Source organism: Alternaria postmessia (genome assembly GCF_024291825.1).
Source record: "Alternaria postmessia strain BMP 2775 chromosome Unknown scaffold_154, whole genome shotgun sequence".
NCBI classification, from domain to species: Eukaryota; Fungi; Ascomycota; class Dothideomycetes; order Pleosporales; family Pleosporaceae; genus Alternaria; species Alternaria postmessia.
The window spans coordinates 16,802-39,843 of NW_026260227.1; the positions used below are offsets into that span (position 1 = coordinate 16,802).

Genomic DNA, 23,042 nt, shown 5'->3' on the forward strand with positions numbered 1-23,042 from the left:
TTAACAATGACTATAATATGCAGCCTTATTCCAGTGTGCACATCTGGGGTGCAGCTCGATGAACCGTACATGGGGAGATTACCGGTGGCAGGGTGCAGCTGACGACGTCGCGTGTGCTCATCATGCACCCCGAGCGTCTCGGAGGATTCTGGCCAGAGCAGCAAGTGCCTGGAGTTCATGAAAACAGCAGACTCGCGGTGCCGCAACGTCGTTGATGTAAACGTCTACTAAGTAGAGTCTGCTGGAATAAAAAAGTATAGCTGGTGCTGTTTCCACGTTACTGGCAGGGAGCTAACGCTACGGCCCGCCACCTGGCGACTTCCAGAACGCCGGGCCATCCCTCTGTCGCACTTTTGTGAGGCTGGCCCGCCCATGATGGTCGGTGATGTGGCCCATGAGTAGCCATGGGCATCATGAGTAGTGGGTAGTGACAAGTGTTGGGCTGGGTGGACGGATTAAAATATCTTTGCTCAGCACAGATGTTTGCCTAGAGAGACATGTCTTGTCAGGATGCGAATAAGCTTGGGAGTCGATACACAACTTAATACCAAACACGAACCATGTGCTCGACGTCGCAGCACCCGCAGCGGGAGATGCTTTTACGATTGGCGTCGTGTGGCGGCAGCCAATCAAGCCTCTCAAGTCACCAACTCCTGACCTGGCCAGGCGTTCCCTTCTGCTAGATAATATTGAAACCTCTCAGCTTTGGTGTAGTCGGGCCTCTTGGGTTCAAGTGCACGTGTGCAGCCGTCTCCCCGCGCCGTTAGTGGGTTACAGGTCAACTTTTGCTTCCAAGCGTCGGCCATCCTCCCTTCCTTAACACGAGCCTACGCATCGCCGTCGCGTGTTAGCGATATTGAACCCCTCTGACGTCTGCTAGCCTGTTGTTCGCGTCCCACCTAAAAGTGCGGCTCGAAAGGGGACTGTCGAGCTGGGTCCGCCGGGCATCCCTGATTATTACCATCACCAGCCAACCCTCGACCACGCAAGCTCGAGCTCACGCCGACCCCTTTTCATCCCTCCGATCCGACCTGGACCTGTTTGCGACGGTCGCCTTCCGCTCATTTCACGACATTACGAGCTTGGACCACGTGCTACTCTTACCTCCGTTCTTAATTTTCTTGCTCTCGCACCCCAAACCTCTCACCGGGTCTCCCTAATCTTGCACGCATATAATGTACGCTTCGGGCTACGACCAGTCCTCGTCGCGCTCGCCCATTGCCCAACGAAACCAACCCCAGACTGGCACGCTGCACCGCATGCCTTCCCGCCAGTTCGACGCCTACGGCCAAGTGCCACAGGGCAACAACATGTACGCGCAAGACGACCATCAACGGACCTACGACCAGCCTCGCAACTACGAGCGCCTCAACCAGACAATGCACGCCGGCGGCTACGGCTACGACATGGGCGCGCCCCAGGGCTGGAACACCAACGCCTTCTCCCAGAACGGCGGCCTGGGATCGCTTGGGGGAGCCCAGGCTGCACGCATGAAGTCGCAGCAGCGCGGAGGAGGCCGCAGCGCCCTGCCATCGGTAAGGACGCCTCTTTCGCCTTGAATGTGTTTTGACACGACGCTGACAACTCTCCGCCAGGGCTGGATGGACCAGCAGCCTCAGGGTCTGCCTAGCTTTGCTCTGAGCAATAGCAACCTCAACGCCATGCAGAACACGAGCTACGGCCACGAAGTCGATGAAGAGCTCATCCCCACCGCCATCGTCATCAAGAACATTCCCTTTGCCGTCAAGAAGGAGCAGCTCGTCTCGCTCATGACGGAACTGCGCCTACCCCTGCCCTATGCCTTCAACTACCACTTCGACAACGGCGTCTTCAGAGGTCTGGCTTTTGCCAACTTCACCACCGCCGAGGAGACGGCGGCCGTCATCGAGTCGATGAACCACTTTGAGCTCAATGGCCGAAAGTTGCGTGTCGAATACAAGAAGATGCTGCCGCTGGCCGAGCGCGAGCGTATCGAGCGGGAGAAGCGTGAACGTCGCGGACAGCTCGAGGAACAACACCGGCCCCTCGGCGGCGGTCTCCAATCGCAGGCCTCGTTTAGCTCCCTTGCCTCCCACATGCCAGCTACATCGCCTTCGCCTGTTTCAGCCATGCGAGGTGGATCGGCACAGAAGACTGTCGGTATGTTTGACGATGCACTCTACGCGAGTAACGATGCTAACCGATATGCAGATGTTGACCTAAATGACCCACAAGTGCTGCAATTTTACACCCAGCTGCTTTTGTTCAAGGAGACCAAAGACCGCGACAGCATGACTTTCCCCCCGAACCTAGCCCCTCTCCAGCGACGCACCGTTCACACCCTAGCCCACCAGCTCGGCCTGGCCCACGTCTCCAAAGGTACCGGCGACCAGCGCCAAGTCCACATTTTCAAAGTCCATGACAACCAGGGCCTCAGTCCTCCCATGCCCCAGATCTCCAGCAACCACATGGAGCAGCCGCGCCGCAACCTTAACCGTGCAGCGACTACTGACTTCAGCGATGTGCGCGCCGAAGGCGGCTTCTACAACGCCTTCAACAGACAGCCATCCGGTCTCCTCGGATTCCCCGACAGCCCCGGTGGTTTGAACGCAGTACCGAACCTGCGCGGCGCAAAGTCATATGCGGATCTGAGGTCGTATACCCCGTCCCCGGCACCGAGCACAGCTAGTCATCCGATCGGACGCCCCGGTGGCATATCACTCGAGGGATTGGGATACAGTGGAAGTTCGACGAATCCTAATGGTACGCCTACGACTGGATCCATGAGCCAGCGGGATGATGGTTTGTTGGAGCGCGAAATGAGCCGCATGCAGCTTGGGGGTGGGTATCCACAGAACAGCAGCAGCCCAAGGTCTCTGCGCCAGATGACGAGTTGGGATGCTCCGGGTCCCATTGGTGGACATAGGTCCTTCAGCACAAACTACGATGATAGACCATCCAGGCAACCTCGTGGACCGCTACCAGAAAGGGGACAAGGATTTGGAAGACCAAGACAGAATGGACACCAGAACCGCAACTCTGACGAGCTCTCGTCACAGTCCAATGTCGAAATCCTCGTCGGCCAATAGTTGCATCTCCGGCCCACGCTACACGCACGCAAACGAAGTTGTTGCACGCAAACGAGAACGATTAGTCTTCGCACGTATCACTCCTTTCACGTGCGACGGCGCCTATGAACGAACGAACGCCAAAGATACAGACGCGAACACAGACGACGAATATTTAACGGCCTCTACCGCCCGCTCCCCCCTTACAATTCGGTGCCCTCGCTATACTTAACCTACCTACCCAACACCCCCTGGATTGAAACTTTACGATGCATACGAAGAATGATGCTACGAACGGTAGAGAAGACATTGTCACTAGTATATCAGATCCAGAACTAAATCGGGCTCGCTGCCCTTTCACTCTCACCCAAATCCCCCCCTATCATCCAAATTTTGGCATTTTCCTCACAAACCTTTGGCATTTCTAAACATCTTCGCGCTCAAAGCAGAAAAAGCATTAAGTTCATGTTCATGAAATGTATCGGGTCGTTTTGTATTAGGGGGACACTCCACGTTATCGTACGTCTTGTTTATCGCCTTTTTTTGTCTTCCCCAAAGTCTGGATGAAAGTTGCATCTAAGTTGTTTCTGGTGTTGATCTCTTTTTCTGTCCCCCTTTTTTATTATTCTTGCCTGTCATTTCGAGTTTTGGTTGCAATCGCTTCTTATTACTATAGTTTTTGGATGGTGCCTGGTGCCAGAGTCCGGTAATGGAAGGTGAATCGATCGTACGTTTTGTTTTTTTCTGTACGTTTTGGGTTTCGATGCGTGTGTTGTCTTTCAAGCCTGTCGTCTCGACTTGGTTCTGTTCAGTGTGCAAATTCAGTGATGTGAGACTATGTGTTTGTACCAATGTTGCTGTTGCTGGATTTGAGTTCAGCTTTGGTGCTTTGGTTCAAGAGTTGCAGTGATTGTGACCTGGCTACATGGCTTCTTACAACTTGTGGCATCATTCATCGTCATAGACGTAATCTTGTGACATGCTGTCCTGTGTTACTCTCCCGATCTCTAGCCGACACTACATTCCCATGTCAATGATCTCCGGTATGGTATCTCCGATGCCAGTTTGTCGAAATGGCATGATCAGATCAAAACCTGGATGTTGGACTCGGTGCCATTCACAGATATGCTGCTCGGCATCTACCATTGCCGGTACAACCTTGTAACATGCCTTCATTTGCTGCGTTGTCCGAGTCACCCTCTCCGATCCCTAGTGAATTTCAGATTCGCACGTCAACTATCTTGCCAATACCGAGGTTACTTTCACTGATGCCATCCATGTTCAAGTATCGTACGTTCAAAGCTTTGGCTCGACCAGTATCCGTATGGTACGGTACCCGCAAGACTAACTCAACTACCAGCACCAATCAAACAGTCCCAGCTGGTTGACACCTCTCGGAGAATATACCCGCACCAGTTCACGTACACTACAAACCACGACTCAACCAGTAGTTTACCAAATCAAGTAGCTTCTAGAACGTTCCATGTCTAAGACCCTGGCATGTTGGATTACTCGCGCTATGATAGATCGCGATGAGCAGGTGCTGTTAATCGAAGAATACATAAGAGATCTGTTATAAGGTACAGGATTGGCCGAGGGAAGGCAGTGGGGGGGTCTTGTCAACGTGAAGTTCTGCGCAGGAGTCCCTGGCTTGAACCTTTACTCGTTCCGTAACAAATCTCGATGAACATGCGCCGTGATCGGCTGATATATGGGAAATCTGTTGTAAAGCATCGGATTTCAAGGCACTTTCCCATCGTTCCACCTCAGACGGGCCGAATGCAAATCATGCAGGGGATCATGGGTCGACGTGGCTGAGGGGGGGTGAGATGACAAGTTTTGACGCCTACATGTCGTATGGAACGTTTGTTGAGATGATTCACGAGATATGTATACCAAGTGTACGTACTGAAAAGCGGAGGACGTTAGCATAGTACGACTGACAGGTTCCAAGTCTGGACGCGAGTCATGTTAGCGTGGGACTAAGCGAATGACGCTGGCAGTGCGGTGAAGTCCACTGATCTCATCGTGAGCATTCGTACGCGACAGTGCCGACGCTGCCTTGCACAGTATTCAACCGCTCGTCCCAAGGCTCCCGGCGCATCTGAACACGTTGCGCATACTCTTCAACGCCGCCATCTTCTTGTTAGCCCTCCCATTGGACGCCTGTACCCCGGATTTCTCCACCAAAAGTTAGACGATCAGACTCACCTTCCTCCGCCGAATGCCTGCCTGCCTTGCGACGCCCTTGTTGCTCATCTCTCCGCCATTTTCCAGAACCGCCTTCTGAGGCCTTTTATTTGCGCCCTTTGCTGAAACGCCCTACGATCCTTTGTCCGACTCGACCAGGTGTTTGGAAACAATCACGCGGTGGTGTAGTAAAACTGCGACAACGAGACAACAATCTGGACCAGACCCTCTACATAATCGTGACAGAACTGCGCTATCCAGAAACCGCCACCAGGGTACCAGCGCTGGTCCCGTTCGTCCATCTGCACCTTCCACGGCTTCGCGATTGATACGAGATCAACAAGGCTGGAAGCGGCGCTCGAGGACAAGCGAAGAATCTTTTCGAGCAACGGGATCACCCGGATAGATACAGGAGACGACATCCTCCCGATATTTTACACCACTCAGCCACGCGAGGCGCGCAAACACACATGACGAGCCGCAAGCGACGCGCGCCGGGCGCTTCACCACAGGCTCCAACCCAGACATACCAGCACGACATCCCCGCGCCAACTGATCCGTACATGGACTGGAGCAACCCCGCAGCAGGCGCAGATATGAACTTCACCGACCCCCCACTATACGACAATTACGGCCAGAGCATGGGAGGGGGGCATAATCGGGTCGTGTCGCTGGACGGATACACCGACGGCACCGAGATGACGGGACAATTGGTACGGCGGAATACAAACCAGCAACTCGCACCAGCGCCGCGGCGGAATCAATGGGATGGCTTTCCTAGTCCAACGCAACAGTGGGAGACTGTGGACGATGATGAGGAGCTCGAGCAGAAGGCGGCTATTGCGAAGAAGGATGCACAGGCGAAGCGGAAGCAGATTCCACCGTTTGTGCAGAAGTTGAGCAGGTAAGTGCTCGCGATATGGCATGATTGAGTGGATGACTGACGTTGATAGTTTCCTGGATAACAACAAGAACGAAAACCTCATTCGATGGTCCGACGACGGCAACTCTTTCATCGTGCTTGACGAAGACGAATTCGCAAGGACACTCATACCCGAGCTCTTCAAACACAACAACTACGCATCATTTGTACGGCAACTGAACATGTACGGATTCCACAAGAAGGTTGGGCTATCGGACAACTCCATGAAAGCTAGCGAGACTAAAGCGAAAGCGCCCAGCGAGTACTACAACAAGTATTTCAAGCGCGGTCGGCAAGAACTACTATGGCTGATTCAGAAACCGAAGAATCCTGTCACTGGACCCAAACGGAAACGAGATGAGGAGAACAAGGGCGATAGTGATGAGGATCGCAAGTATATCCAAGACACAGGAGGCGGAGGCTACGTTGAGGAGGTGGCCGTCAGGGGAAACGAACAAATGGCCATGATCCCGCGGTCCGAATACAACAGCTTACGGGTCGAAGTCAGGGAGCTTCAACAGCAACAAAAGCTCATTTCCAATGTTCTCACCCAGATCAAACGACAGAATGAGGAGCTATATTCACGAGCGACGTCATTCCAGGCCCTGCACGACCGCCACGAGAACTCCATCAACGCAATCTTGACATTCCTCGCTACCTTCTATAATAGGAGTCTAGAAGGTAATGCGAATATGAACCTTGCGGACATGTTCCCTGCAGCACGACAACAACCTCACGGCAATGTAGTGGATGTTGACGACTATCCCATGCAAGATGCTCACAAGTCACCGCAGCTGCAGAGGAACAAGAAACCACTGGCCATTCTTCCTGCACCAGGTCCAACTCAACAGGACTATCTCGCACCGACAACCACCGGCCGCGCCACAACCATGAGCCCAACAGCCCGGCCCCTCGCAAGTCCCATCACCCGCCCGGGAAGCCGCCAATCAGTATTTCGCCCCTCAGTATCGATGAATCGCCAACAATCACAATCCTCCTTCCCACAACAACAAAGCCGAGAAAGCATAACCCCGTCGCAAGTCAAACCCGAACCCGCCCAACAAGTTGCTCAGCAATTCCCCGAGAACTCTGCCATAATGTCCGCCATCCAAAACGCAAACAACGCTGCTGCAAACCATTCTGGCACCGCCGGTACTAATGGTCCCCCACCCACAGATTTCGACTACGCAGCCGCGCTGTCGAATTACCAAACTGCCGATGGCCATGTTCCTCTTACCCCCCAACAACGGAACGACGTCCTCTCGCAGATTGTGAACAACGCAGGTGCGCAGAATACCAATAATGCCTTGACGAACCCGCATCCACCCGAGATGGACAGGTTACTAGGCGACCTAGCGCAGTACCAAGCTACACAGCAGCAGCTGGAGATGTTACAGAAGCTGTCCGATCAGCAAAACGCCAAGATACAGGGAATCCATGAGAGAATACTGCCACTTAGCCCCACTGGACAGATCTCTGGGCTAGGCGAGAGCGGCGATGGATATTTTGGTGGCGGGGATGGTGGGCTCGGCGAACCGGGTGGTTACGATCTTAACATGGATTCTTTTGTTAATGACGATGATTTCTTTACGTCGACGGGGGATGTAGCTGCGAATCCGGAGGTGATGACGTCGTCGGAGCAGAAGAGCGGTGGTGGTGGTAGCGGTGGAGCAAATGGCGCTGTCGCTGCTAATAACGCGAATGGCGGTATACCGGATTTTACCTTTGACGATGGTACGCCTTTTGACGTTGTCGATGGCGTGAATGGTGGGGGGGACCCGGCTTTTGACTTTGCGGATACGACGGCGAATGGTGGCATGGGAGAGGATGATTCGGGCCTGCTGAGTGTTAATGGAGGAGGGAATGGGAATGAAGAGGGAGTGGTGGGCAATGGGGCGGCGAGTGGGGCGAGTAGTACGTCGACTTCGCCGGCTGGGAGTGCGACGGTGGAGGAGGTGGAGGATGAGACGAGGAGGGGACTTGGTGGGGGTGGGAGTGTAAAGAGGAGAAGGAGATGATGACTATGAGGGCATCTGAAAAGCTTCTTTTTTCACTTCTTCTTTTCTTAGCGCGTTGCTGTGGTGGTGATGGAAAGTGTGTTTGGGAAAGCGGAAAGGGAAGGGAGGGAATTTGTGCTTTGACGAAAGTCTATGATTTGGGGGAAAGGGTTATGTAACCGCGTGGTTGCGGTGTTTTGGACAGTGTTCACATAAGTCCTGTTCATCTTCTTATTTTTTCTTTTTCTTTTCTTCTCCCTTCCTTGCGTGGCTGTGGATGGCTGTAGTGTAAAAGCCTCGAATTATAGATACCCCACTTCTGTACTCGCTGTTATTTCTCTCGTCGTTGAGGTCTTGTTGCTTGAAAAAGTCACCGGAGCGCTATTCGAAGCAAAGCACTCAGATGCATGCGCCCCCTTCCCGCCCTTGCATTCTGCTCATGTTCCTACCTGGAGTATTGCTCAAATGCTTCAGCCAGGCCAAATGTATTTCAGGTGTCCGCCGGCCGCTCCGATCTGGTGTTTGACAAGACCCTGGGAAAGCTGTCAAGGGTGTACTGCTCGACTCGACTTGTTTTGTATCCGCTACACCAAAGACAGCATTGTTCTGGACGCCACACCCCGTCGACGTGGGGTGATTTGCCTAGTGTCTAGGTCTTTTAAAATGAGTGGCTGATTCCACAATGAACTGCAATGGCTGTACTAGTTCAAAATGAGATTCTTGGACTGGGGTTACAAAGATTTGCGGCAGGACTGCCGACTTTTAGCTTGGAAATTAGTTTCCGGTGGACCCCTTCCCCCCTGTTTACATGCGGCTGAACGTCAAGTTGAGGCTCAATACTTACTGTTCTAGATCATCATTGCGATGGCCTTACAACAAAATGGCTAGACAACTACAATGAGCCAGATCGTTTTGCTGTTGGTGCGCGAATATTGATTTTACTTCTTCAGCTGGACTTCATCGTTTGGTCTGATTCTTCGTACGTGCAACATGCGCCACCAGTTCTGACTCGGACATGGAAAGGGAGTATATATCCCTGATGTCTCTACTCCACTCCGTGTGATCTCAGCCAAGTACTCACACTCGTTTTCCAGCTATGCGTGGTCTATCGTTCCTTACGTTGGGGCTTGTCCTATGTGTTGAAGCAGCGACAATCTCCAAAGATGCCAGATGTGGAGCGCCTGGCAAAGGAACTTCTTGCTTGAACTCAAAGTGGGGAAGCTGTTGCAGCCAATATGGTTGGTGGTAAGTTGTACTGGAGAGATATATAGGATTACGTTGACGCCATTTCCAGTGGATCTACCAAAGACTATTGCGAAACCGGTTGCCAAGTAGGCTTCGGATCGTGCAAAAAGGTTCCTGTAAGCTCTACAAAGACCACTGTTTCAACGGCAACAGGCCTTGCACCTTCCGCCTCTCCTAAGCAGCCAATATCCAAAAATGCTCGTTGCGGTGCTGGCTTTGGTGGGCAAACATGCCAGGGCAGTAAATGGGGCAATTGCTGCAGTCAATACTTTTATGTAAGACACCTGTCCCATTTGCTCATCATAAGCCGTGATCTAAGAAGGTTGACTTGCGCAGTGCGGCAGCAGTTACGACTATTGCGGTCCTCAGTCGTGCCAGAAGGGTTATGGCAAATGCGATCCCGCGCCATCCTCATCCAGGTCCAGCTCCAGCTCGTCAACAATTATCCCCAGCTCTGTTGCGTCTACCACATCGTTATCCAGTTTAAGCAGTAGGCCCATTGCCAGCAGTACCATTATATCGTCATCAGCTAGCAGTAGCTTGTCTACCAGCAGTCCTCACACGCCAACGCCCTCGTCTGTCGAAAGCTCCTCCACTGTCGCCACTGGTACCGAGTTTTCCAGCAGCTCGCCCACTCCGACACCAAGTTCATCAGATCCGTTCTCGTCATCCGCCACCAGTTCCGCAACTCCATCCTCGTCAGAGGTGGTTAGTAACTCTGCGACATCGTCCTCATGGGAAGTCTTGAGTAGTCTCGAAACACCCACACCTACACCCACACCTTCGTCGTCAGAAGTCGTCAGCATCTCTGCAACGCCTTCATCTACAGATTCCATCAGCAGCTCCCCAATTCCGTCCTCGTCGGAGATCATCAGCAGCTTTGAAACGCTCACACCCTCACCTACGCCTACACCCTCTTCATCGGATGTAGTTTCGACTACAGTTGTTTCATCTTCAGTAAAACCATCGGTCTCTACTTTCCCACCGGGAGTGAACATTCTGCTCAATCCATCATTTGAAGACATCGTTGGCTCGGGTCCTTCTGGTAGTATCAATTCTTGGTCTAAAGGACAAGGAGGCCGCACGTACCCGAATCGACTACAAGAGGCTGCGCATGAAGGATCTGTATATGCCATCTTGAATTCCACAACCTCTTTTACTCCTTCTAAGGCGAGTATATACCAGACTCTTTATTCGTTCGACACCACGCGAGAGTACACGTTGACCTTTTGGTACGATTTTCACTCAATTACGAACTCTGCATCTTGCTCATTGACGGTTTCTTTGGGAGGTGTCAACGTGTATACCAATACTATGACGATCGCGGATAATCCAGGACCGTACAAGTGGAAAGGGCCGATTACAACCACGCCATTGGTGCCGTCGGACAATGAGCAAACGTTGCGTTTTGACTATGATTGTGTTCCATCCACTAACAACGGTGTAGCTTCGAGCTATATATTCCTGGATGAGTTGAGTCTGATGTCGAATTAAGACATCTCATTGACTGGTCGTGTTCTTTAGACTATTAGTAATCAACGTAAATCACATCTTCATTACCAAAAAGAATTTCCCACCACGTCGCAAAAGCATAAAAGCCCAGCCAATGCATATAGGCGCGGAACACACACAGACCGGGAGAGCGTTGCCTAGTCTTCCCGAATCATTCTAGGCTGTTATCTATCAGGTAGCGATATCAAGGCTTGCTGCCTGGAAAATAGCATGCAAGCATTCGGGGAAACTTCTGTAGTCGTCATGACGTTTAATACACGACTTCAGATGACTGCTGGAGGACCTCGGGAGGCTGACGAGGTGTGGTAGGCTATAATGCCCAGAGATTTAGGGCTGACGTATGATGGTCAGTGCTTCGTGCCTGTATCCTAGCGTTCGGCATCGTCATCCCCTGCACACACGACACTGTGAAGCTTGTTGTCAATCAGTAAGCATCGTAATGAAAAGACGTACGACTGTGTCTGCTGCTACGCCTATTGTGTATACGTACTCCGCCGATGAGCCTCGGAACATTTCCTTTATATCGGCCCTCCTCTTCTGGCAGCGAGAGACGCCTCACCATCATCCCGTGCTTATAACACCAGTGCCGCGGATAGCGCACTGCCGTTGTCGCCTTCTGTTGATCTAATCTGAACCCAGCTCGCAATGGGCGAACCACAGGCCACAGCCGTCCAGAGATCGTAAAGCTATGTGCGCCGCTGAGACATCACTAGGGTCATGACAGGCTGCGCTGGAATGCCATTCGATAGCTAAGATGTCTACCTGGACTTCAAGTGGGAAGCGTCATTCGGTGGCTTGATGCCCGCCGTCCTGCTCCCTGCTTCCACGCGGGTGCCCACAGCCAGGTAGGCCCAATTTGATACAGATCACCAATGGGACTGCTTCCCGCCGTTGTATCGCACCGTTTGACTAAGCAAAACAGCTCCTCTCGAATTCTCCGCTAGGCGCATCAGAGAAAAGACGGTCGTTATGCTTCACACCATGCAGGGGTCACCTCCCACTAGCCCCGAACTCGAGACGATGCCTACAGAACATGCTTGCCTCCAATGCTTCCGCAGCCTGTTAACATGATTACGTTTCTCTGATACCCTCTGCTTGACTTCGCATGCATCTATGCATCTCTCATTCTATCAAACGCACCTTGCACAAACTCGTCTCAAGACAATACCTTTATCGGTCCAAGCTCAGCCCCCACAGCATGTGTATTCGCGTAGTCGAGAAGTTTCCCGTCTGCGGCTGTGTCTATCACACTCATTCAGTGGACCGATGCGCCTACTATGGACGACATCCGGTTATTGAGAAGGTCATCTGGGTCGGCGCGTCGTGTCGAGATCACAAGAATGGCTGATGCGCATACGAGCAGAAGAGCATTTACGTCCAACGTTTTGACCCTGACTGCTGATCATCATCGCGAGAGATACAATGAGTACTCGCGAAACTGATAGACGAAGCCTATGCCAGTACTTCGGACCAGAGCATCGACCATCTAGTTAACAGCAATCGAACACGGAAGAAGGGTCGACAAAGTACTGACGCAATGCTACCTGTACGTTTATGATCTTGTATGAAGTACCCGATACTAACAGACTGGTACAGATGACGGTTCGATGCACCACGGATACCCACCCCATTATCCATGCTGATCCATGCTGGACACGACAATCGATTCCCGACCGGCAGCTGAACCTGAGTGTTCGGTGAATAACGAGACCTTGGTTCAACTTACGAAAGGCCAGAACTTAGCACCGTTGGAGCCCCAACGACGTATGCGCAACGTTCCTTGATACAGCTGCTACACCAATCTCCAAAGATCTACCGCTCCAATCAACACAGCGAAAAACCTGGACGTAAAACCTGGTGCAGAACCTGTTCCAGAGCTGCTTCGTTGTAGAGGCAACATGAGTCATTCTCTCACTGCTGGACAATGTTCTGACGTTTAGGATATCGCTCCTCGTGGCGGGATGGACTTGTGACAACAACGTCCTCTTGTCTCCTTCGTTCCTTGGTTCTCCCGACACGAGCCGAATCGCCGTCTACGGACCCACTGCGTACCGATGCCTGGCTCTTTCGTCCACTGTTGTGGTATGTCTGAACGTTTTTCATGATCCGATAAGCAGCGGCACGATCCTGAGCACCGGGATGGTGAGGATGCTTTGGAACGTTTCCAACATCGACCATGTCCGGTTTCTCCGGCACGGATTGCGTTGAGTCAACTTCATCCTTCGATTTCGCGGGACGGTCGCTGTATTCAGAGGAAGATCTCCGAGTAGCGGCGCGGCGCGGCCCCGCCTGGTTGACAAAGGGGAAACACTCTCCGGTGGCCAAGTTTGCCGTCGCAATGCTGGTACGAGAAGAATCAAGGAGAGGCTCCGCGATCGGATCGAGGGCATTCAGGGCCTGATCCAGCTCCTGATCAAGCGGGCACAACTCCGCGGCCGATGTTCTCTCTTGTGACTCCCTATACTCCAGCGCCTCCCTCCTTCTCTCCGATACCTCCCTTTCTCTTAGTCCCACCAGCGCTAGCCTCCGCTTCGCGTTCCCAAAACGATGGCGACTTGGGAATATACTCAGTGTTGAAATTGAACCTTGCACGCCACGCTTCGTGGCCTCGAGGCGCTCGAGGTCTTGTCTCAGCTCGTGCTGTTCCAAGATCAAGGATTGTAATGCGTCGACGTCAGCTTGGTAGCGAGGCCCGTCAGGTATGCTTCCGGATGCTTCCACGCTATGACAATGCGGACACCCGAGTACATGGACAGCGTGTGGTATTGCCTTCAGAATACATACTTCCTTCAGCGCCTTTTGAAGTAGCTCTCTATTCTTGCGGTACTGCTCAGCTCGAGCTTCGAGTGATTCATCTTTGAGTTCGAGACTTGGGGTTGTGCTAGCCGTTTTGATCACCTGGAGACTGTGATCTCTTGGTCGGTACCCATAGGTCCAGACGGCGAACGGGTCTGGTCGTAACGGAGGGGTGAAATTACTTGGCGAGGGCAACATGTTGCTCAATCGTTCATGCAGCGGCAACTTCAGGTTCTCGTACACGGGACAGGTGGGTGGACTCGGTTCGGCATCGGGATCATCGATACACGTCGCGCGCCTATCGGCTTCTTCGTTCAAGTGCTTGGTTCGATCAATCGACTCATGGAAGACATTGGATACTTCGTACTTGGGGTAGCCGGAGAGGAAAACCTGCAGAACGTCCTCTCGACTGGGCTTCTGATCGGAGAATTCGGCTGGCTCGCTGCGCTCGCCTTTAGGTGGTATCGCCGACCTAGAGAAATGAGAATTGATGCGAGCGAACCTTGGATCTATAGACGCTTGTCAGTGTCTGACCATGAGCCTCAGAGGTTAGGCAATAAAATAGCGTGTGACACAGACTTACCATCCTTGTTAGCGGCCAAAACCGAATCGGCCACTTCGTTCAACTCAGCACACGCATCCTCCCAGTACAACCTCGAGTCCTCCTCCCACTGCGCATCGGATAAGTCAAGAACCGAGGGTGCATCGGACACGAAAGAAAACCTAGAGTCTAGATTGGTCGAATGACCCTGGCGGCTACTCAATGCACCAACAGGAAACGCAGTCATGTCATTCTCACCTCCGATCTGGAAATGCGATAGGGATCGCAGACGGGGTCTTCTTTCGTCCTCATCTTCCATCTCCCACCATTCTTCTTCTTCATCTTCATCTGCTATGGCGTGATCATTATCCTTTCCTCGAATGACCTCCTCCTCCAATTCGCTCAACACTATCCCACTTCGTCTTGCACTGGGTCCAGATGATACCTGGTCCTCCTGTGGGCGATCCGGCTTCAGCGCCCCATCGTCAGACAATCCCGGAAATCTATCCGTTGCAGCAACGTAAAAGTCTGCAAAAGAAGATACCTGGGGAGAGACGGATGTTGACCTTTTGTCGTCCTCTCCCCCGAGGCTTGGTTGGTTGGGCTTGGTGGTAGGTCGTGCGGAGAGAGACGCATGACGAGCAGTACGTGGCTTTTTTGACTCGTCTAGCTTGTTGACGGGGTCAGACAGCGATACAGGGGACTGCTGGGTTGCATCTTTATAGAAACTATCAGGTAGCTGTGAAGCAGAGGATATTTCTGCAGCTTCATTGAGGGACGATGATTGCGATTCTAGGTTGGCGACTATGGTTCCTGTGGTGGCTCTTGCGGCTGCTTCTGTGGTACGTGCTTCGTACGCGGCGATGCGTGCCGATGTCAGCTCCGAGCTTCTCCCTGAGCGAGGCGGAGGAGTAGGAGTGGCCGCTGGCGAAGGGAAAAATTTGATATCCTTTGCTGGGCGAGGTGGTGGGGCATTATAAGTGGAAGAGAAGGGGTTTTCCGGAGGCAATCCAGAAGGAACATGTTCCTTCTTCTGGGTTGAGCTTGAGCTAGAGGAGGAGAGGAAGGGTGGTGGAGAGGATGCCAGGGAGTCGTCGTTATCGTTGGGGCTGGAAGAGAGGTCATGTTTCAGGATGGGTGAGGTATTGAGATCGTCTTCATCGGAGGACCAAGAGGCAGATATGGGCTCGTTGTCTGGTGAATTGCGGGGCGGAGAGGAAGCTATAGATGCTGCTGCTCCTTCACCTACAGTGACTTGGTTGTCAGGATGATTGTACATATTTTTGTGAGCTGTACGTCCGCTGTAACCGAGGGAAGGATTGAATCCTGTCGTATTGTGTTTAACAGAAGCTTCGTCTCCGTATCGTGGACAAGGGGAAAGGTGGTTTGTCACCGAAGGAACATGAGAGAGGTGGCATCTTCAAGAAGACCCTTCGATTACATCTTTTCTCATTTATGACACCATGAACGACTGGACTCAGTCTCAGGGTCATATGGTGATGTGATCGGGCATACATATGATCTGGATCAGGGTCCTCACGACAAGGCTATGAGATCACATTCTTCATGCTATAAGCGATAGGAAGTATGTCTTGGGCTACACAAAACTTACTGCGCACTAAATGTCGACATTATGACCGACTATGCTGAAAGATTTGTTGTCTGTAACGGATGGAATACGGGCTAGTATGGAAGTGTAAAGAGGAAGAGACCTCTATTTTTGGGGAAAATATGGAGTGAGCAGATGCAGCGGCTGTAGATGAGTTCCTCCGGACCCCTGCTACATGTCATTTGCCTCCAAAGGTGACCTGTTGATACCCCCAAATTTGGAGTTCTGGGCCAGGGTCCACACGGCGGAACAATGAAGTCACAAACCTCGACAATTAACCTACCAGCGTGGACGACTTTTGCTATTCGACTTTCAGCTACGGCTTATCTATCTTGATTGAAATCTACGCTTGGCACGCTCTCAGTCTCCGAAATGTATTGCTCCATACCCTTGTATCTCCACCACCTGAAATACGCCTTTGGCGTGGTGGCTGGGCAATCCAGCCCAGATCCAGCTCCGTTGCAGGTAGCGTAGACACCAATCAGCGTGCCAACAAAGGAACCCGATGGACTCAGCTGTGCTGTTGAAGCTCTTCCAAACGAAATTTGTTTTGACTTGCCGTTCGCCAACATTGCTGAGAACAGGTACGTCTTTGGATCTGGCATTGTGATGCGGAGCCGCATAGGCTTTCCGTGCCAAGACGCAGGTACGGGCGTTTTCTTTTCCACCTGTTCCGTAGAGTTGTAACGCAGATAAGTCGTGCCATTGTTGCGCACTAGTCCGAGCTGAATGTTTGCCGTTTGCCACAGGAAAGCAGTGATTCCAGCTTCCTGCCCATCGGATTTGGGGTCGAACGACATATCCACGCTGAAGTCGAATATGCTGTCGGTCTGGCGGCGTCCAATGAAGTTTACAGCCCGCGAAGCTGGATGAGACACGTTGAACGAGCCGGCGAGATTATTGCGACCGAGCATGACTTGCAGGCCTTTGTGCGTGGTCTTGAAAGCGCCGTCCCGAGGAACACGCCAATATACTAGGTTTCGTGGTATCGCTGAGCCCTGAGGAAAGTCGTATACATCTGGGTCTGAATTGAATGGCCCATCACCTGGGAGGTCTCTTGAGCGAGCAGGTAATTGCCAGCCCTCCATCTTGCCTCGTACAGGCTGAAACACTGGCCATTCGCCAGACTCCCAAGTCACAGGCGTGAGCACAGTTTCGCGACCCATGGGGAAAGAAGTGCCATTAGGACCCACGCGCGTCGCGAGCGCGACAGACCACCATTTCCCGTTGTTATCTTGGAAAAGATCTGCATGGCCGACAGTCTGGAAGTACTCTGATGTGCCGCGATTCGTGAGATGAGGGTTGAACGGGCTGGACTGGTAGGGTCCAGTTATGTTCTTTGCGCGAGCCATGGTGACAGAGTGGTCTTCAGCTGTTCCACCTTCGGCGATCAGGAGGTAGTACCACCCATCTTTCTTGTAGATGTGCGGACCCTCTGGCCAAACACCACCCGTTCCGTTCCAGAGCTGCGAAATAGGCCCCATTTCTCCGGTATCAATATTCATCTCCTGTAAGATGATGCCCTGAGTCGCAACATACACCTTGCCGTCATCATCCCAGAATAGATCGGGATCGATCTTACCGGCCTCGAATCTGACTGGATCGCTCCAAGATTCATCATCAAACGGATGCGTAGTCTTGAACAGCACACCTGCCAAGTCACTAGATCCCAGGTATTCGCAGATCACGTAGAAAACACCCTGGTGATGTCGGATGGTTGCCGCGTACATGCCCTCCTGTTGGCCTTTGGTGGCATAACTGTAGCCTGGAAGCTGAGATTCACGGTTCCATGCGTGGCTGATATGTTTCCAGTCTACCAAATCCTTTGATGCGTAGATGGGTAGTCCGGGAAACGAGATGAAAGTAGAGGTTACGCAGAAGAACGTCTCGTTGACATTGACGCACGATGGGTCGCTGTGCCAGCCTGGAAGGACTGGGTTGAGGAACGTCGAATTTTGCGCGAGCGTCGCTGTCGAACACGCAAGGATAGCTGTCGTGACCCTCGTTAAGAACCGCATCTTGAAGGATCTTGGAAAACCTTGACAGAGCTTACCCTGCATCCGGCGATGCAGAAAGCTTTATGCATACCAGCGACCAGCAGGTGCAGGTGGTTCCTAGGTGCTACCAGCCTGTTGGGAAGAAGCACGACCGACGAATCTCTTGCATATCGGTTGCACTCATTTAGCCAAAGTAATCCCGCGGTGCTATTGGTGTTAAGCATGCAACATTTTCTAGCTAGTATGCGGGGGAACACGATGAGCTGTAGAACCACCGGGCTTAATGAGCCTCAAGATCCGGGGATCGAGGGGAAACTAATTTTGATCGTCGCAATTTCACGCAATGACGTCATAATTTCTCCGTGCCTCATAACCATACATTTTGTGAGGCTTGCTAAGAAATTTCATCATATGCTTCGCAGAAGCCGGTTATGTTACTGAATTTCAGCGTCTTGTCTTTGAACAGCACGCGCTCTTGGTAAGATAGACGCCGTCACTTTGCATAGTGAGCGCGCTACGGAGTCTTGCACTATGTTCAGTCTCGAGAAAAGTGTCATGACCTTTCAGTCGCAATGCTATACAGGAAGTTTACTCGACTAAAATAGTATAGATTTCACCTTTCCCCGACGGCAATGTAATGCGCGTCTCTACGGTGTTCTCACACAAAGTTACTTGTTCCTCCGGATATGATACGGCAGCATATGATGCGCACCGAAAGGAGAAACGACTCTTCGAAGCAACCCGACCGCATGTGAGGTGGTAGACCCTGAACCTAACACCTTGTACGTGCTGAGTACGACGCATCGAAGGAGATTGCGACCGACCATTGGCGGCGATGCGATGTGGCGAGGATGGCTCAACACTTGGTTCCTGTGAAGGTTAGTGTGTAGACCAAACGATGATCTTGTTGTGACTTACAGATCAGGGTAGACCTGATGAGTATGGTACGACTTATACTAACTTGAATAGACTCAAACTTGATTGCATCCATGATCATTGAGATGGAATCTTGGTACCACATGTGTAGTCAATGTTGCGGAATTGGTGAATGGCTTGGCGTCCTTGGGTCATCGCAAACCAGAGGGTGGTTACGGCGTTGATGACGCTCATAACCACCCGCTCAGCCAGGCATAGCCAAGTATGCTTGGACTGTCTGGATAAAGCAGTCGATATCCTCAATCTGCTTCAGCATTTCGTGACCAGCCTGAATGTAGAGGGTCTCTTGCTGTTGACCAGTCAGGGGCGTACCGATATGCTGTTGGTCAAGGTTGTTCAGCATGAGAGCCTTCAACTTCAGCGCAAGATCGTCGACCTGAGCCAGTTGGAGAATGGCTTGGCCTCCATTCCACGTGTCGCTGGCGTTGGTGTTCATCTTGTTGATCGCGTGCTTGAGAGCAGTCATGAATTGGCCTTTCACATCCTGGACTGGCAGCGGAGGAGATGCGTGTCGAGCAGCAGGAGCTACACTGCTTGCGCCAGCGATACAGAACGCGCCGATGACCTTATCCTTTGCCGATGCAAAGAACTTCTTGATGTTTTTATGAAATTCTTTTGCTTTGTTTACAAAACGGTCGAGTTTGCTGCAGTCTTGGAGTTCGTGCTCAGACTGTGTGTCGTACTCGCGTTCGATTTCTGCAGGCGTTGGTGGACGATGCAGGCTCTGCATGTGGTCTGAGATGCGTTGAAGAACAGCAAGTTCCTGTTCTTTGACCATGGGTAGTATCTCCGATGGTAGCAACCGTTCTTTGAGTTTCACTGCCGCTTCGTGGTTCTTGCGCTTCATGGTCCAAAACAAGCGATACATGAAGTGCACGCGTTTTTCGTGAGGAAGATCATTCAGCGAAGGTGGGGCGCTCAGAGGCTGAATGATGTTGAGCTCTTCTTGAGTGAGCGGCGCATCTATCGAGTTGACCTGGACTGGGACGGAGGTCTCCTCAGCGTTGTCCATCTCCTCATCCCTAACTCCCGCCAAGAACATCCGTTCATCTTCTAAAGCGGTATGCTCGGCTCGAATGCCAACCTCGTACCTTTGGTCGAGCCAGCATTTGCTCGGTAGGTCAGATAACGACAGCACTTCCGAGTGTATGTTGTGCAGGACATTACTTTCAACATCATGCGCTAGCTTTTTGAGTGCGTTGTTGTCAAGCAAAAGCCCATATCTTGAAAAGACTTGGCGCTGCATCTTCTCCAGTTGGTCGTGTAGGTAGACAAGACCTTGTTGGCGGAGCTCGTAAGACAATTTGCCGAGATACTGGTGATCACTTTGCTTTGGTGCTAGGCGGTCATCACCGAGCAGAGCAGGCTGCTGGAACGAGATATCAGGACGAGGTGCTGATGTCAAGGTACTTTGATCATCTGAAACACCATACAGATCGATGTCCATCGCGTCCGATGCAGATACACCAGAGGTGGTGGTGACCGAGCCATTCTGCGAAGCCGAACTTGTGTTCTTTGTGGAGATCTTGATCGAAAAAAGAACGGCATTCGAAGCGGAACCCACATCTTGTTTGGCAGCGGCAATGACAGCAGGTATAGGTACACCCGTTGCATTGCTGACGTTGGAGACGAAGGGTTCGATCAGAACGAAGAAGCTTTGCTTGTCTTTCATGGTATCAAGCTCGGCTACCACAACAGCAATCAGTCTTCTGTGCTCGTCGTCCGTAGTCGTCGTATCTGTGACGTGGAAATCGATGGCTTTGCACAAAGCACCTTCAAGTAGGTCCAAAGCGTCTGATGCGTTCTGAGTAAAGATCTTCTCCCGGCGAAAGATGCTGTCCAAGGAAAGTCCGATCTTTTTCATACCGGTTTTGCGGGCCTTCTGAGAGATAGTAGACCCATGGACATAGGGGGGTGTCTGCCGCCCTAAGTTGGCATCAAGGAAGGCACCGGATGGTCTGACAAGCGCCGCCTTGACATTTTTGAGGTCACTGTCCGCGGCCGATGATGCAGGCTGTGAAGTGTTAGTCGCGAAGACCGCGATTTGGACAAGGTACTAACCATAGACGCACTATGTGTTGCGCTAGTTGTGGACATCGTGACAGTGTTCAAAGCCTTATGTTTGTCAGGTCTTTTTCATCTTGCGATGTCGTGCATGCACTTACAAGACTGTAATAGCCTAGTCTGAGAATGGAGGTGATGACTGTGTCTTGTGTATGCGTCTGTAGGAGTGATGAACAGTGTCGATAGGAGCAGTATGCTTGGTGAACAATATAGGGCTATACCGAGCGGATGGGTGTATCTCCAATGCTCAGCAAGTCGGGTAGGCTGACTATGAGAGACGTATCTGTAGAGCGTGTGTTGAGCTAAAGCGTTGGCAGGCGATGGTAATCCGAAAGTTCAGCGTCGGCGCAAGAGATAGCAAAGAGGAGGCGCCAAGTACAGAGTCATAGCGCAGCGCGCGTCAGGCGCCATCATCGGAGGTTCTTGTGGTAGTGAAATGTGAAAATTTCCAAGAATCGACGTCACGGTCGGTGGGCTAGTGAAAGTGGAGAGTGGGCGCCCCCGAACTCATCGAACAGGCAGCTATACACGGAGGCTTGAGTGCGAAAGAGAACTTTATATATGCAGTCAGAGCTCGGGCAGATGACAGACCAGCAATTTGGCGTGGTATTTAACCAAAGTTCAGAGAGGCGTTTGCTCGAAGCCGTTGTTTTGAACATACTGTATAACATTCGTCAGACCCAATTGTGGGCCCGTCAGTTCCCGCAACCTCTTTCAATTTTGATGGACTGATATATGAGCAAGACGGGACGTGACACATGGTCTCTCACGAACACCACAGATTTGGAGATAGAGCCTACATCTTCGTGTCACCTGTGGCTCAATGGCGATGCAGTGAAGGAAGTCAAAAAGAGCTTATTTATGACCAGCCAATCTACAGATAAGGGAAAGGAGTAATGCACAGAGATACAGTCGCTTTGCTCGCATGTTTCTCAGACGCGCCTCGACAGTCATCGCGTAATCACGCTTGGTCTACGTAGTAGGAAAATTGGCCTGCCACAATTATCGCTATGTGGATATAGGCCGTTCTTGATTCTGGCGCATTACAGCTTTCAGAGTCGCCATGCGTTTTATCGGGGCTGTGATCGAAGAAAACAATTTGAGGCGCAATTGTGAGCTGCCGCATAAGGTTCCTCTGAGACGGTTGAATGCTAGGAGCGACATCTTTTTGATAGACCGCGTAGGCCTAATAAATGGTGATAGTCTGCCGCGGAAACTCTTTCAGGACCTTATCAGGTATGCAAAGATGCGAGAAATATCCTGTACGATAATACTTGAAGCCATTTTGGCACTGTTCACGGAGAACAACAATACCAATATCCGCAGGAGTGTATGGATCTTTATCAGTGAGCCAGGGATTATCCACACACCATTCTGGTATCTCGTGGACCGAAAACCTGGCTATTGGAAAGAGAAAGACTGGCGTCAGGTCCTCATCCGAGTCTTGAAGACTTGGTGTTTTTGCCCTTTTTACCTCTCTATGTTCTGCAATTCCTCCGTTGTCTGGGACTTCTGCATCGCTTGTTTGGGCTAGCTGTTCCTCGTCCAGATCATCGATGTAAATGGTAGAGCGTGGATTGTTGTCACGTCCTAGCTCGTCGGCTTCGATGTATATGTGATACTCTTGTCCCCATTTTGTAGGTATCTCCAAAGCAATGCTGGAGTGCTCCGTACATGAGAGCTTGATAATGCCTTTAGATATTGACGATGCGTCGAAGTCCACCGGTCCGATAAGATGCCTATTCAATTCAAGCTGGCCTGAAGATATCTGCCCAGTGTCGTAACGTGAGTCCTTGAGGTCTATGCGAATGTCGATCACATCACAGTGAATCTCTATTGGAAGCTTCATGTTAGATCCGAGACCTCCTTCGAGACAAATATCGCTGTGGATAAGTGCGACCTCAATCGCGCCTACCATGGAGGCCCAAGACCAAGTTGGAGCGGTGTACTCCTTAGTTCGGTATGAGCGCCGATCATCTCTCTTCCAGCAAAGTGCTAGTGGCATCCGTGAGCGCCACATGCCCGCAACATATTGATCTCCTCCAAACTCCCTGCGGTTATCCTGAGCCACTCCAGCAAAGGCAACTAGTTTGTCCGTCGGGAAAGTGAGATTACAGTGTGTGTATCCTTCAACCAGCTTATACCAATTCATGTCACGCAACAATTCGCTTCTGACTGAATTTCTC

At 51.7% G+C, this 23,042-nt stretch overlaps 7 protein-coding genes across 7 annotated transcripts; 2 read left to right on the forward strand and 5 right to left on the reverse strand.

The window, feature by feature from the left end:
- Positions 1 to 1,175: 1,175 nt before the first annotated feature.
- Positions 1,176 to 3,068, forward strand: J4E82_010944 (uncharacterized protein; the record flags this gene model as incomplete). Its single annotated transcript, XM_051737154.1, has 3 exons — positions 1,176 to 1,535; positions 1,596 to 2,139; positions 2,191 to 3,068. The coding sequence occupies 3 exons, from the start codon at positions 1,176 to 1,178 to the stop codon at positions 3,066 to 3,068; spliced, it is 1,782 nt and encodes a 593-aa protein (XP_051583087.1).
- A 2,639-nt stretch (positions 3,069 to 5,707) lies between these two features.
- J4E82_010945 (uncharacterized protein) lies at positions 5,708 to 8,177 on the forward strand (the record flags this gene model as incomplete). The annotated part of the gene is made up of 2 exons (XM_051737155.1): positions 5,708 to 6,141; positions 6,191 to 8,177. The coding sequence occupies 2 exons, from the start codon at positions 5,708 to 5,710 to the stop codon at positions 8,175 to 8,177; spliced, it is 2,421 nt and encodes an 806-aa protein (XP_051583088.1).
- A 1,781-nt stretch (positions 8,178 to 9,958) lies between these two features.
- On the reverse strand, positions 9,959 to 10,399 carry J4E82_010946 (uncharacterized protein; the record flags this gene model as incomplete). The annotated part of the gene is made up of 1 exon (XM_051737156.1): positions 9,959 to 10,399. The coding sequence occupies one exon, from the start codon at positions 10,397 to 10,399 to the stop codon at positions 9,959 to 9,961; it is 441 nt and encodes a 146-aa protein (XP_051583089.1).
- Positions 10,400 to 12,824: 2,425 nt separating this feature from the next.
- Positions 12,825 to 15,529, reverse strand: J4E82_010947 (uncharacterized protein; the record flags this gene model as incomplete). The annotated part of the gene is made up of 2 exons (XM_051737157.1): positions 12,825 to 14,218; positions 14,293 to 15,529. The coding sequence occupies 2 exons, from the start codon at positions 15,527 to 15,529 to the stop codon at positions 12,825 to 12,827; spliced, it is 2,631 nt and encodes an 876-aa protein (XP_051583090.1).
- A 653-nt stretch (positions 15,530 to 16,182) lies between these two features.
- J4E82_010948 (uncharacterized protein) lies at positions 16,183 to 17,919 on the reverse strand (the record flags this gene model as incomplete). The annotated part of the gene is made up of 1 exon (XM_051737158.1): positions 16,183 to 17,919. One exon carries the CDS (start codon positions 17,917 to 17,919, stop codon positions 16,183 to 16,185), a length of 1,737 nt encoding a protein of 578 aa, XP_051583091.1.
- Positions 17,920 to 18,976: 1,057 nt separating this feature from the next.
- Positions 18,977 to 20,889, reverse strand: J4E82_010949 (uncharacterized protein; the record flags this gene model as incomplete). Its single annotated transcript, XM_051737159.1, has 2 exons — positions 18,977 to 20,806; positions 20,854 to 20,889. 2 exons carry the CDS (start codon positions 20,887 to 20,889, stop codon positions 18,977 to 18,979), a joined length of 1,866 nt encoding a protein of 621 aa, XP_051583092.1.
- A 1,153-nt stretch (positions 20,890 to 22,042) lies between these two features.
- On the reverse strand, positions 22,043 to 22,774 carry J4E82_010950 (uncharacterized protein; the record flags this gene model as incomplete). The annotated part of the gene is made up of 1 exon (XM_051737160.1): positions 22,043 to 22,774. One exon carries the CDS (start codon positions 22,772 to 22,774, stop codon positions 22,043 to 22,045), a length of 732 nt encoding a protein of 243 aa, XP_051583093.1.
- Between the last annotated feature and the right edge of the window lie 268 nt (positions 22,775 to 23,042).